The following is a 15,104-nucleotide window of genomic DNA, read 5'->3' as shown; positions in this document are numbered from 1 at the left end:
CATTTAAATATATTTAACCCAGGGGTGAGGAATCTCCAGGCCATGGGAGGCCGCTTTCCCCAAACCACTCCCATGTGCCCCACACCTGACTTCATATGTGACAACAGGTGTGGGGCAGGTAGAGATGTGGCTGTGAAGGCACAATTGAGAGCTTAAAGCATGTTCCCTGTTGTTCAAAGTGGAGCAGATGGAACTGCAGTGGGCTGATGGATACGCTGTGCAGATGATATCTCTGCAGAAAGGAGGCTTGGTGTCACTGCCCACTGAATTGGCAACACAGCTGATCCTTACAGAAAAGAGACTTGGAGTCACTGCCTTTCAGCTGATGGGCAAAAACTTCAAGCCTCATGTTTTCTTTTGCAGCACGCGTTGTTGCACAGAAATGACTTCATAGTGAGATCAGCTGATTGGCAGAGTTGCTGCCAGGGTTGAGGGAACCTAGGATCCAGCCTGCCAGTCAAAATAATTTCCCTCAGTTTAAACTATGTGCTAATTAATTGATAAAGGAAATTAAGTTATTTGAAAAATAGTACTGTGGTGGTTCTGATATTGAAGAAACCATATTTGTGACCTTAGATCTCCTAGTCAGAAACCTAAAAATCAGACTAGCATTTAGGATCATCATCCTATTTGGTCATTTTTTCAAGTCCAGGAAACAACCCATAACCTTGAACAGAAAATATTTCATTTTTAAAACTGATATTTTAAACTTTGATACATGGGAAAGTATTCACTCTAAGCAGAAATATTTGAAACTTTTACATTAATTCCAGAGCTCTGGAATAATTTATGCAGCTCAATCCTAAACTTATTTACTTGGAAGTAAGCACCATTAAGTTAAATAAACTTTTTCCTTGACAGCGTGCAAAGATTGCAGCCATAGTCATTTTTCTTACCTTCTAGATGGTCATGTGTAACCAGTCCAAGAGACACCATGAAGGCAAGTTTCTGTATCAGAAAAGAAGAAGAAAACAATTCAATCAAATTAAAAGAGGAACTAAACTTATTTTAAGGTGAAATAGTAGCTTAAAAAAAGTGATACAATTTTCACTGAGCAATTTTTCAAAAACATACATCACCTGTATATCTGAAATGGCACTTCATAAAATGAAGCAAACAGCAGCACTATGTCTCTTTATACAACTAGCATATCCCTTATGTGAGGGTTTGATTAGCTGCTTGTGCGTGAAAACGTGCTCCCTCAGAGTTTGTGCGACCCCACAAACCTCCGTGTGTGACGGAGCTCCTCAGACATGTCTGCTCTAGTCACTAGTAGAGTCCGACAGTGGCTGTCTGCGGAAGCGTTTCCAGCAAAGAAGTTCCTTAACGGAAACGCGTCTCCTGGACTCACGGCGTGACAGTTTCCTGCGAGGTGTGGGTCTCCCTATGGGAGACTCCGATACCTCCCCACTGTTCTCGCTGGAAGCCTCCCTGAGCCCTCCCTCCTGCTCGCATTCCCTCAGAGACCCACTCCTCCCCCTGCTGGTCCCTGCTTCAGCAGTTGAGTCTCTTTCATCCTGCCTGAGTCCCTCCACCACCTGATGCTCTGATGGCAGTTCCCTGACATCCACCTCCCCTCCAGGGCCCCCCTCACCCCCTCCCAATTCCTCCCCCCTGGGAGGTGAAGGGCTAAAACCCCGAAACGAATCTTCCTCATCTTCTGACGTCTCGAACAATTCTCTCCATCGATCGTCGTCCTGGCCAGCTGAATCCTCCTCCTCTTCAGAATCTGGGAACCCCTCCAACTCCTCTTCCTCGTCGGTGGTGGCAAAGTATTCCCTTCTGAACCTCGCTACAGGCTGAGGTTTACGTGGGAACCTCTGATGAAAAGTCTCTATTAAAACCTCGTCATTGACATCCTCTGCCCTAACCCAGGTGTTTTCCGACTCCGGTTCCCCTTCCCACATTACCAAATACTCTACCTGATCTCCCTTCCACCTGGAATCGAGGATCTCCGCTACATGGTAGCTGTGTTCCTTCTCCTCCATTGCTGGTCCCCTAGTGACCCTCCCCTCACTGTCTCCTCTATACGGTGACAGCAACGACCTGTGAAAAACTGGGTGCAGCTTCATGTGGTTCGGTAACCGGAGCCTGAAAGCCACTGGATTGACCTGCTGTATGACTTCAAACGGACCCAGCCTTTTGGGTCTTAATTTCTTACAACCTCCTTTGAATGGCAACCCTTGGGTTGACAGCCACACCTGGTCCCCCACCCTGATGCTTTCACCTTCCCTTCTGTTTTTGTCTGCCTGCCTCTTATATTCCTCCTTAGCCCTGTTTAAGTTGAGTTGGAGCTGGCGATGGATCGCTTCCATTTCTTCCACGAACTGTTCTGCAGCTGGAACGCTCCAGTTCTCCCCCTCCCCCCCTGGGAAGGCTCTGGGATGGCACCCGTGATTAGCCAAAAAGGGGCTCATCCCCGTGGACACGTTCTCTGCATTGTTGTAGGCAAATTCTGCCAACGCCAGCTTCTCCACCCAATCATTCTCTCTGTCATTAACATAACACCTCAAATATTGTTGGAGAACCCCATTTGCTCTTTCCGCCTGCCCGTTGGTTTCAGGATGACGGGCCGTCGAGAAATTAACCTCTACATGCAGTAAGCTCATGAGCTTCCTCCAGAACCTGGAAGTAAATTGTTTCCCTCGGTCTGAAACCACCCTCAAGGGGGCGCCATGCAACCTAAACACATTCTCTACAAACAATTTGGCGGTTTCTTCTGCTGTAACCGCATGTGAGCAGGCTATGAAGTGGGCCATTTTAGTTAACAGGTCTACTACAACCATGATGGCTGTTTTCCCTCTAGACCTTGGCAGATCAGTCATGAAATCTATTGCCACTGCTTCCCACGGTCTCTCAGGTGTGGGCAGTGGTTCTAATAAACCAGCCGGCGCCTGCCTCTCCCCCTTGGCTCTTTGGCATTGTTCACACCCTCTCACATACTCCCGCACATCTTCCCTGACCTTGGGCCACCAAAATTCCCTGGTAACCAGCCACATGGTTTTGTGTTGCCCAAAGTGCCCTGCTGTGGGGCTATCGTGCAGCTGCTTGAGTACTTTCTCCCTCAATTCCCCTTCAGGGATATATAACGCTCCCTTATAATACAATGCCCCATTTCTCTCCTCAAAACCACCGGATTTGTCTTCCTCCCCTCTGAGATCCCTGAGTTTCCCCTGGGCGTATGCATCCTGCACCGTACCCTCTACCAATTCCCTTTGCCCCACCAAAGTCGCCCCACACACCCAGCGGTCCTCTGGAATGATATGGGTTTCTTCGGGTGCTCCCTCCCCCTCCAAATATTCAGGTTTGCGTGAGAGAGCGTCCGCCCTAACATTCTCTGGGCCTGGCACATAACAAATCTCAAAGTTAAATTTGGAGAACTCTTGGGCCCATCTCAACTGCCTTTGGTTGAGCACTCGCGCCGTTCTCCAGTACTCTAGATTTTTATGGTCCGTGCACACTTGCACTTTATGTTGTGCACCAACTAGCAGATGCCTCCATCTCCGGAACGCCTCATGAATAGCAAGCAGTTCTCGGTCGTACACCGTGTAGTTCCTCTCGGATTTGTTCAGCTTCCGCGAGAAGAAGGCACACGGACGCCACTCTGACTCCTCCTTCCCCGGCTGCAGAAGAAGCACCGCCCCTATGGCTCTGTCAGATGCGTCTGTTTCAACCCTTAGCTTCTTTCGTAAATCCACATGCAGAAGTTGTTCTTCAGAGGCGAAGGCCCTTTTCAGTTCCTCAAACGCTCGCTCCGCCTCCGCCGTCCATACAAACTTCTTTTTACTGCTGAGACAGTCAGTGATGGGCGCCGTCAGATGGGCGAAGTTGCGGATGAACTTACGATAAAAGTTTCCAAACCCTAGGAACCTCTGCACATCCTTCTTGGTTTTGGGTGTTTTCCATTCCAGCACTGCCTGTACCTTGCCGGGATCCATGGCCAATCCCTTGTCTGACAGGCGGTACCCCAGGAATTCCACCTCCTTGGTATGGAACCGACACTTCTCCAGTTTGACCCACAGCCTGTTGGCTTGCAGTCTGCTCAACACTTCTCTGACGTCTCTCACATGTTGCTCCTCATTCTCAGAATACACCAACACATCATCTAGAAAGGCAACGCAATTCTTGTAGAGCAAAGGGCCCAGCACGTGGTTCATAAAAGATTGAAAACACGCGGAGCCTGCTTGTAATCCAAATGGCATAACGAGGTATTCAAACGCCCCCAAAGGGGTAAACATGGTGGTTTTCCATTCATCCCCTTTCCTTATGCGTATCAGGTTGTACGCCCCCCTTAGATCCAGCTTTGTGAAAATCTTTCCCTTCCTCACCCTGGTCAAAATATCATCAATTCTGGGCATAGGGAACGCCACCGGTTCAGTCACTGCATTCAGCCGCCTAAAATCACATACAAGTCTCGGCTTGTCCGCATTTTTTTTGTCCACAAAGAACACTGGGCTCCCCCCTGCTGCTTTGGACTCTCTGATGAAGCCTCTCTTCAGGTTTTTGTCAATGAACCCTCGCAACTCCTGCATTTCCCTGTCTGACATGGCATACAACTTGCCCACGGGAAGCTGTGCTCCAGGGAGTAAATTGATCTGACAATCAAAGGGTCTATGAGGTGGTAGTTGGTCAGCTTCCTTCTCGCTGAACACGTCGCTGAGATCTGCATACTGTGGTGGTACCTTCACCTTCCCCATTACTTCAGTCCCTGCTAGGGTGGCTTGGGCCCCTGCTGAACCCTTCTCCCCTTTGCAGTGTTCTAGGCAATGTGCTGAACCAAAGGACACCACTCTTTGATGCCAGCCAACCAGCGGATCATGTAGAGCTAGCCAGCTCATTCCCAAAATAATGGGAGCGCCTCCCAGGGTGGCCACATTAAACGCTATCAGTTCTGTGTGCCTTGCCACCCTCATTATCATTGGGACAGTCTGCAAGCGGACTCCTCCTCCCAACAACTCCCTGCCATCAATCGTGGTCACCTGCAGGGGGTTGCTTAAAGGGATGGTCTGTATCTGGTGTTCAGCAGCAAACTCCTTGCTCATAAAATTGCAGGAGCTGCCTGAGTCCAATAGCGCCTTTATTTTTTGGGGGTGCCCATTCTGCAGCTCTAGCGACACTTCAATCACTAGAGCAGGTCGAGGAGCTTCTGGCACGGGCACTTTCACTGCTCTTTGGCCTGGCTGCAGTGCCCCAATTGTGGCAACCAGGCGTTGGCTTTTACCTGCTCCGCTCCCCCTTCTTCTCCCCCCTCAACAGCTCCCACCATCCCTTGCCATTCCTTCCTCTGGGGGCAGACTCTGGCAAAGTGGCCTGGCTGTTGGCAGAGATAGCATTTCCGGGGGCCCTTTCCCTCCTTCTTAGCTCCCTCGCTGGTTTTTGAAAATGCGCGCGCGCGCGCTGTTCCGATTTCCATCGGCTCTGCCGGCGGGAAAGCTGGCTCAGGAATGTCTGGAATGCGGAACTCCTTCCAACGTTCCCCTCTCCCTTCCCGCCTCTCCAAGGCTCTTGCCTCCTGCCGAGCTCCTATGGTCAGCGCAGATTTGGTCAGCTGATCCATAGACTCCGCCCTGGGGCTCCGTGCCAGCTCGTCTTTCACCCCCGAAGAAAGACCTTCTTCAAATAGCATTTGAACGGGTGCCGCCGATAAATCCCAACTCAGTCTGTGAATCAGCATGGTAAACTCAGTCCAATATTCACGGACAGATCGACTCCCCTGCTTACAAGCCATTAGCTGTCTGCGCACCACCCCTTCCTCAATATCGCTGGAAAACATGATATCCATTGCACCAAAGAACTTCATTGTGTCCTTTAGTATGTCATTGTGCGTTGCCATTAGGGGTCGAACCCAGTCTCTAGCCCCTTTCTCAAGATGCCCAATTACAAAAGCAACTCGCGATTCCTCATCAGGGAACTCATCGAACTGCACATTAAGGGCATATTGCATCTCTGTCCTAAAAGCATGGTAGTCCTTGGGGTCCCCCCCAAATTTCTGCACCAATCCTGGTACCTTTCTGGGGAATTGAGTGGCTCTCCCCTTCTTGTCTGCATCCTGAGCCCTTCTCTCCTCCAGCCTCGCCGTCTGCAGGGCCAGTTGAACCTCCAACGCTCGGTATCTATCTTCCAAGCTTGGACCAGCTCCAGCCCCTGCTCCTCCGGTTCCGGTTGGTTCGCTCATGATGCCTTCTCTTGCACAGGCAGCGTACAAAGACTGTCGGACTGCTGTGAGGGTTTGATTAGCTGCTTGTGCGTGAAAACGTGCTCCCTCAGAGTTTGTGCGACCCCACAAACCTCCGTGTGTGACGGAGCTCCTCAGACATGTCTGCTCTAGTCACTAGTAGAGTCCGACAGTGGCTGTCTGCGGAAGCGTTTCCAGCAAAGAAGTTCCTTAACGGAAACGCGTCTCCTGGACTCACGGCGTGACAGTTTCCTGCGAGGTGTGGGTCTCCCTATGGGAGACTCCGATACCTCCCCACTGTTCTCGCTGGAAGCCTCCCTGAGCCCTCCCTCCTGCTCGCATTCCCTCAGAGACCCACTCCTCCCCCTGCTGGTCCCTGCTTCAGCAGTTGAGTCTCTTTCATCCTGCCTGAGTCCCTCCACCACCTGATGCTCTGATGGCAGTTCCCTGACACCTTAGTTCAAAAAGGAGGGTTGGCAAGCTCATCTCTGTGGATCTAGGAGACTGAAGGCAGCTCCACACTTTACACAGAAGTCTTTATGCAGCAGGGACACTAGAGTTTTCTACAGCAGCCTCATAAAGGCTGGACAACATAGATGCATATACGTGATTCCTAAAGCCTGACTAGGCCAGGGCTCCCAGAAGCATGGACTTGGGAGTTAAAAGATGCAGACACAAGTGTTGCTGCAGAGAAACACCAATTTAAAACTAGCTGCACCTGTAACTGCTGAATTACCATAGGCGCCGACTCCATGGGGCTTGAGGGGGCTCGAGCCCTCTCAAAAAAATTTTTGGGGGGGCTCAGCCCCCCCAATAATCTCGGGCGCCCTTCCAGCAGAGCGCCGCCGCCGTCCCCCGCCTCCTCCCCACCTGCTCCTTCGCCAGCCAGCCAGCCAGCCGCGCGCCCTAATGGCGGGGGCTCCTGCCTCGCTGCTTCGCAGCACCACCGCCACTGCCAAGGCACTGCCGGAAATCCCGCGAGAACAGGGGAATCCCGACTGGCCACACTTCCCAGCCAGCCAATCGGCTGGCTGGGGGGGGCGTGGCTTGCCCTATTTAGGGCCGGAGCCACTTTATTTGCATATTCATGAGCTTATTTATTATTCATGAGCTTTCCCGGGCCCCCCCAATATTTTTTATAAGTCCGCGTCCCTGTGAATTACAATACATCAAGCACATTGCTATCACTTGTGGACTGACCTAAGACAAAATATTTGTTGGCATACTGAGTAAGATAATTAGCATAACTATGCTAGGATGTCTGTATTACCAACAACTGCTTTGTGAATTATCACTGCTAATTAGATACACTGTCTGTACTTCTCTGCATTTCAGCTTCCTCTGACCACTATTTACAAATAGCCCCCAACTCTGAACCTAACAGCCTTTGCTGTCCATTCAAAACTAATTTGAAATTTTTTTTTAAAAAATCCCTGTATAAACTTGCATGTGCATCAGATATATTATAAAATTCTCATGATTTTATGGTTTATCGTTTTGTAAATTGCTTTGAGGTTTGTTTGTTTTTACAATCAAGCAATGTATAAATGAATAAAATAAAAAATAACATTATACTTTATGAAAATGAAAATAGAACATGGTGTGATTTGAATTATGAAAGCCATAGTTATCTAACTGGAGATTACTCGAAACCTGAAAACATGGAAGCCTTCCAGCACAAGCAAGGATTTCTGAACTGTCCAGATGATTGCTGCATAAGCTGTTTGCGCAGAACATCACAGCTGTATGTATCTATTTTAAAGAGACAGCCAAGTTATGCTATTCTTAGACTGCTATAAAAAGTTTTAGGGCATGAGAACCGTGAGATTCAAAAAGCAGTAGTTCACTTTCATCTCATCTAGCACAACTGTTCAGGTCAAGTATTTGCAGTCTATGATTTAACTCCATGAACCATGTTTTAGAATTCAAGAGACTAGACCTGTGTGACAATGTTTGGCCTCATTCCCTTTCACTGTACATGAATCACATGGACTGCAAAAGGACAGCCACAGTGGAGCAAAAAAGCATTTCAGATTCTGACAATACTAAGTAAATTAGTAAAAAGTGAAGTCTCTTGGCTCATTTAATATCTTCTCCCTGTGCAGAGGGGAAACCAAGATCTCCCCCTTAAAAAAAATATCAGAATTTTGATGGTAGAATATTGTCTAAATAGGCCCCGAGGGAGATTCACTAGTTCCAGCTGATTTTGTGTGTTGCTCAAGCTGCCAGAATCCAGGTTTCTTAGCTTGCGCTTTCTGAAAGATTTGCAGGGTGATAGCTATGTTAACCTCTCGCAACAAAAAGAAAAAGAAAAGAAAAGAAAGAATTGTGGCACATTGAAGACTCACAAATCTATTATGGTAGAAGCTTCTGTGGACTAAAGTCCATTTCATCAGAAGTGTTTTTCTGAGTTGCAGGTATTCTTGGAAAACAAGCTGTCTGAAATGCTATTATAACTCCACTCACCCAAGGAAAGAATAAACTCACCCAATCTCTCTTTTCTAACAGCTGGGGGAACCTTCACACACTCACTTAAATGTGTCATTGTCCCACAGAAAACAAAATAAATCCACAGGCATTTATGTTATTTATAATGTGTTATTTTCAAACTTACATGATGCAAATGTTCAGGAGCTTGATTAAACAAAAACCCTATTTGTTGAAATGGATGGTTACCAGCAAGCTGTAGCTTTATTGTTAAATTTGTACAGGTATTAAAACATGTACCAGTACAATATAGCTACTATGTGAATATAATTTGGGTCTTATTATTTGTTATACAAACCATAATTGTGAGATTTTTCACAGGGTGTATTTTCATCTTTGGAAACAGGAAAGGTGAAGGGAGGGCTGGAGACACTTGGAGCACCTTCAAGCCGAGGTGTCAGGACACTCTCAGCTTTCAGGAAAGCCTAGTGTGTGTTTGTTGTGTGTAGGATATTGGGCATCCATGCACAAAGTCTCTTGGGACATCCTTAAGCCCCCATGCTACCTTTGCAAAGGGGAGGGGCAGTCACGGCGCCAGCAAATACAACTTTTCCTTAGTCAAACAAGGCCAACCGAAACATGTTTAAAATGTGCCTGTGGGATTGGAGAAGTTGCCGTGCGTGATGCAATCTGAACACTCAAAAGAGCTAAGGATAATTTGGGATTTCTATGTATATAGAACAGTAGAGAGAGCTGGAAAAGCCACTGTTCCAGCCTTACCTTAGGCAAGAACTGAAAGCAAGGCTAGACTCTTTTAGCCTCCTAACCATTACAGGGTTCTTGCAAAAATTAGAAAGAAAACATGAAGCACTTTGAACACCCTTAAGTGCTACATACATGCATCATTATCATCATCATAATATATTATATAATGCTCTTGCATTCTTTCTTCTAGCCCTGAAAATATTTGGTGAACTGGAATTTGTGGCTAGATTTAGCATTCCTCAGACATATAGACCTCTTCACTGCAGCAATAACACTGTGAAGAATGTGAATCTCTTTTAAGAGGAAAAGTGGCATTAAAATGTAGATGAAAATAAGCATTTCTAAAGACAGATATTTTTTTAAAATCTGCCCAACCCCACAAAAGGATATTGTAGATATTTGTACTCGTACCTGTGGGTTTTCTTCTCGTTTTGGTTTGGGTGGTGCAGGAGGAGCAACTGTATGAATCTCTGTTGGCTTCTCCTCTGTTTCCGCTTGGGGCTTGATAGTCTGAAAGGGAAACAACAGCAAGTGAACACAGGTTTCTTAAATTCCTAAACAAACAGAAACAGCGGCCAGTGTTTTTCTTTACCAAAATGAAGAAACGGATGGAAATGAATCCGAACAATACACTAAATATTTTCCCCAAGAGCTCCTTTAAAAAGTGTGGTAAGGTACATTTTAAGTAGTGAAAACACAATCCCAAATAAAAATTACTATTTAGAACATCAAGGGTACAACTGCAACACTTAAGTAGCCCAATTCAGCAACTAGATCATGTAATAACAATAACTTTGCATCTAAGATGTGGGTAAGAGGGGATATGTATAAGAGAGACCTGGTAAACAGAATAACTACAGATGGGATGACGTTTTGTGGAATAACATTCCATGAAAAGCTTGTCCAGACAACAATCTGCCTGAGAGATGCACCTTGCATCTCTCTCATTCATTATTCACTATAACAAGAATTTGCCTGAAGATAAGTTCTCCAGAATTCCCAAGTGCTGGGTTTTCCTGAAACTCATTCGCTTAGTGATGTCATAATCCCCTGCATATTGCATCATAAGTGCCTGCCCAATGATTCCCACTTTATGACATAGCTGTGACGTCACAAAATTAGATCCATCTGTTCTAAGATGACAAATATGTTCTCAATGTGTTTACCGTATTTTTCGCCCCATAAGACGCACCGGCCCATAAGACGCACCTAGATTTTTGGGGGGGAAATAAAGGGAAAAAAATTTATTCCCCCCCCAGGTGCGCTGCGCTACACCAGGAGCTTGGGGCGTGCGGAGCTCAGCGCGCCCCAAGCTTCTGCGTGCAGGCAAGGTCTCCGCTAGCGTGGGAGAGCCGGGCGCCTCTCCCAGGGCTAGCGGACCCCTGCGCTAATCCAGAAGCTTGGGGCAAGCTGAGGTCAGCGCGCCCCAAGCTTCTGCGTGCCGGCAAGCAGTCCGCTAGCCCTGGGAGAGCCGCGGGGCTCTCCCAGGGCTAGCGGATCGCTGCGCTATACCAGGAGCTTGGGGTGTGCTGAGCTCAGCGCGCCCCAAGCTTCTAGGTGCGCGCAAGCAGTCCGCTGCCGCCCCAAGCCTGGCGCACCCGGCAGGAGGTCCCACCGGGTGCGCCAGGCTTGGGGCGGCAGCGGACTGCTTGCGCGCACCTAGAAGCTAGCAGTTCGCTGCCGCCCCAAGCCTGGCGCACCCGGCAGGAGGTCCCACCGGGTGCGCCAGGCTTGGGGCGGCAGCGGACTGCTAGCTTCTAGGTGCGCGCAAGCAGTCCGCTGCCGCCCCAAGCCTGGCGCACCCGGCAGGAGGTCCCACCGGGTGCGCCAGGCTTGGGGCGGCAGCGGACTGCTAGCTTCTAGGTGCGCGCAAGCAGTCCGCTGCCGCCCCAAGCCTGGCGCACCCGGCAGGAGGTCCCACCGGGTGCGCGAGGCTTGGGGCGGCAGCGGACTGCTAGCTTCTAGGTGCGCGCAAGCAGTCCGCTGCCGCCCCAAGCCTGGCGCACCCGGCAGGAGGTCCCACCGGTCCCATCTACTAGACTGTATGATCCCACTTGTTTGTTTGGATGAACCACAACTAACACTATAAGTGCAGTTGTGCTGGAAGAGCAGAGTGGGAAACTCAAGAACCTAACACTAAACTATGGTTTGTGGCTTGCGCAAACTAGACCAATGGTTTGACAAGTGAGGATGAAACCTTGTTTCTTAATTGTTTTATTTGAAATGATGGTGGCCACTTTGGACATCTCCCTTAGAAAATAAAAGTAGGAGGATGTACCTTTTATTATAAATAAATACACACGTGTGTGTGTGTGTGTGTATTCCTAAGACTGGCAAGTGGAAAAGAGAGGTCTGGCTCTGTTCACACTTGAGAAAACTCAGTGGCGTAGCGTGGGTTGTCAGCACCCGGGGCAAGGCAAGTAATTTGCGCCCCCTAACTCGTGGATTTGCGCCCCCTAACCCTAACCCCCAGATGTTGCGCCCAGTGCAGCCGGCCCCCCTGCACCCCCCACGCTACGCCACTGAGAAAACTTTCTGCCTATTTATGACAAGAAAAGCCATGACCAGACTGGAAGCAGCCTTCCTCAGTACATAAGGGCTGAAAGGCAGTTTCTCTGCACTGGTACTACGTATAGGCTTTTCTTCCACATTTAAGCACTAGGGTTTTTGCTGAAGGTCCTTGCTTCTATGAAACCTAGAGTTGTGGCCAGTCTTGGCACATTGCCACCTGTTGCAGAGCCATATCACCTTGCATCTGCTTCAGAGTGTTTTGAAGAGAGAACGATAATGTAAGTTTTGGGGGGAAGGTGACATACTTCTGTCTACTTAAAAAATAACTGCTCATGGCAAATTTGTCAAGCTTAAAAGGCTGAAACCAAGCAAGCTTTTGAGAATACAGATCAGTAGACTCAAAGGTCAGTTTAAAGTGCATTTGCACAAAAAGGCCTACATCTGATAGATGGAATTAGAGGAAATTCTCAAATGTCCAGGGTTATAAACTACTTAAAAAAGGTTAGCTGAAACTGATGGTAATTAAGTCATCTGAATGTCTGTTTCATCATAAATGTCAGCAAGATTATGGATAAATATTATTTGACGGTTAATGTTTCATGCTGAAGCAGCAGAAAAAGCACAAAACGAGTAAATTTTAATTATTCTGGTGTACTATATATAAAATCACAAATTAACTGCTCACTCATTATGAATTATTGGTACATTCCCAATCCCTGTCTGAGGAACAAGGTATTATCAGCCATCTCTATTCACACATTGTATCTCACGATTGGCATGAGACAGAGAACAGTTGCTGGCTTGTCCACCCGTGTCCTCTTCTGCCAACCCTGCCCCATCTATACATTGCAAGAAACCTCTGAACAGGAGAGCATACCCTATATGTGTATCTGCCCCCTGTGATATAGAACCCAATGAAATCAGGATTATAAATTTGGGATGGAGGAAAATTTCACTTGGCCTGCATTTTTAAGCAAATGCACCTCCCAGACTAAATAAACAGATTGAAACGTAATTATACTTTGGATTTTGCACTTCTCCAAATTTTGCAATATCGTTCTTGGCTCAAAAAAAAGTGTCAAAATGCATTAAAAAATGGGAATTTGCTTCAGGATAAAATAGGCTTTCCAAACGCCATTTTGGAAAATACACAACTAAATACATATTTTGATATTAAAATACATATTTATGTATTTAAATGCAGAGTTTTGGACAGTCTTTTAAAAACTGCTCAGCTTAATATGGAAACAGGATGGAATGCACCTATGAGCACACACAGGAAATGTACACAGGCTGGAAATGGACTGATCCACCCATCCCTATTCCAAATTGTGCAGGGAGCGTGCCCAGGCTTCTCCAACATATGGACAGTCTAAGTGGTGGTGGAAGGGGATGGGATGGCTGGTATGGAAGGGCTAGTGGGCACAGACCTGTTCTCGGTCACACAAGATTGCTAACCACAGGAGAGGCAGTGAGAGGACAGGTTTTATGTTATGGTTAATTGCATTTGTATCTCCATTAATTCTATTGACTTTAGGAGAAGGAAACGATTCACAGTTTAAACTACTCATGCATTTCTCCATCTGTACCTGTTTCTCAACATTTGGTTTGCTGATTTGTAGAGTCTGAGGTCCAGCAAGCCTGGTACCTGGGGCTGCTATAACAATGCTGGTGAGTTGTGCCATTGGAAAAGTTTTGGCTATGGTTGCTGTTTGCCCATTCACTACACGGACTGGGTGTATGGAATTCTGAGAGGAAGGTAAGGAGGTGGGTGTGAATTTTGTTGTCAGCATCACAGGCCTCTGAATAAGCTGAGGAGCAGCGAGCATAGGAGGAGGTGGGGCAGGGGCGATAGGAATGTTGTTCTGGGCAACAGGTTTAGGTCGAACCTACATAAGAGAGAGAGAAACCCATATCAGACCACATGCATAGATAAGATATAGTACTTAACACATAATTTATGGCTGTGCCAACAAATATGACTCAGATTACAATAGTGTTTGTATTATGTAGTGCTACACATCTGCACTGGAAAGAACTACAGTAGGCCCAAAACTTACACAATTGCAGCCTTGCATACCTCGACAAAAAATAAGTAGAAAGAGGGTGGGAGACTGGAAAAACCGTCAGAAGGGGCCACGCAATCTCTCACAAAAGCCTCCAGAGCCCTCATGTGACCTTCCAAAGCCTGGAAAACAAGGCTCTTTCAGCACCCAGTTTTCCTGCCATGGAAAGAGTTTTTAAGCCCTCTGCCTTGCTTATAGGACTCTCAGAAGGTTGCGTGAGGGTCCAGGAAGGTCCTGCAAGGCTCCCAAGATCTTGCCTGCTCAGTGCGCCGATATCAAGATGGGTAGGAATTGTTTGCAGAGGAAGGCAGTTCCAAGTTGGGTGTTTCCTGACGTTGAATGATTTTGTCTTTGCAAGTAGATCCCTGGAATGTAACCCTCATGTACATTTCAGGCCTACCACACTTTTAAAACCGCCCCAAATCTTGTTTAATTCCAGCTATGATTGTTGCACTGTGTTCGCCTTCCACAGCCTACTGTCCTCCAGAGGTTTTGAACTACGATTTTCATTCTCCTTCACAATATCCCATTGTGATTGTGGCTGAAGGGAATTGTGGTCCAAAACACTTGAAAGCTGCCAGGCTAGTAATGGCTGCACTATGCATTAACTGCTAGTGCGCAGATGTTAACCACACATTCTTGTACATTTCTACAATACTGTCATCATTTTGTATGTTACATTTTGTATCTTCACATATTCAATGTTAATCATACTTTAAAAGGATATACTGGTTCTGGAAGCACAACTTGCAATGATATATTCTCAAGGAATACTGAGTGTTGAGGGGAGTCTAAGCAGGTTATCAAATACAACTGTATTACCAAAATATCTTTGGATAGATCTGGGGGAATTCAAAGGTCTGTTAATTTGAAGTATTTCTAAAATCTAGGGTGTCTAAATTGGATACAAATAGCTATGCATTCTAATTTATTATTAGATCAAATGTGTTGGCAAGAGTTGCTAGTTTCTGAATTACACAGCTCTCTCCTCCAATCAGGGATTACATTTTTGAGCCCGTCTAACTTTCTTTGGGTTAAATGCAGGTGACTAGAGCATTGGATGGGCATATCTATAGTGCAGCAGTTAATATTTTCACGCTTTCCTCTCTTTCATAACAGGGTAATGATTGTTGACATTACAACTAGGAATTTGAATAACA

General features: G+C 46.9%; 1 protein-coding gene across 5 annotated transcripts in view; it reads right to left on the bottom strand.

Moving 5' to 3' along the window:
• The window catches only part of PHF21A (PHD finger protein 21A), a 129,317-nt gene that overhangs the window by 13,914 nt on the left and 100,299 nt on the right, over positions 1-15,104 (bottom strand). For all 5 annotated transcript variants that reach the window (XM_083464105.1, XM_083464104.1, XM_083464103.1 and 2 more), the window contains exons 9-11: positions 13,468-13,767; positions 9,779-9,877; positions 897-948 (exon numbers count right to left, since the gene is read on the bottom strand). In XM_083464105.1, the coding sequence (XP_083320231.1) occupies positions 897-948; positions 9,779-9,877; positions 13,468-13,767 (451 nt within the window). The remainder of the gene's footprint in view (positions 1-896; positions 949-9,778; positions 9,878-13,467; positions 13,768-15,104) is intronic.

This window comes from Podarcis liolepis (genome assembly GCF_965112155.1).
Source record: "Podarcis liolepis genome assembly, chromosome: 1".
Lineage (NCBI taxonomy): Eukaryota > Metazoa > Chordata > Lepidosauria > Squamata > Lacertidae > Podarcis > Podarcis liolepis.
The sequence above is the reverse complement of the archived record's forward strand: the minus strand, read 5'-3'. Positions and strand labels throughout refer to the sequence as shown.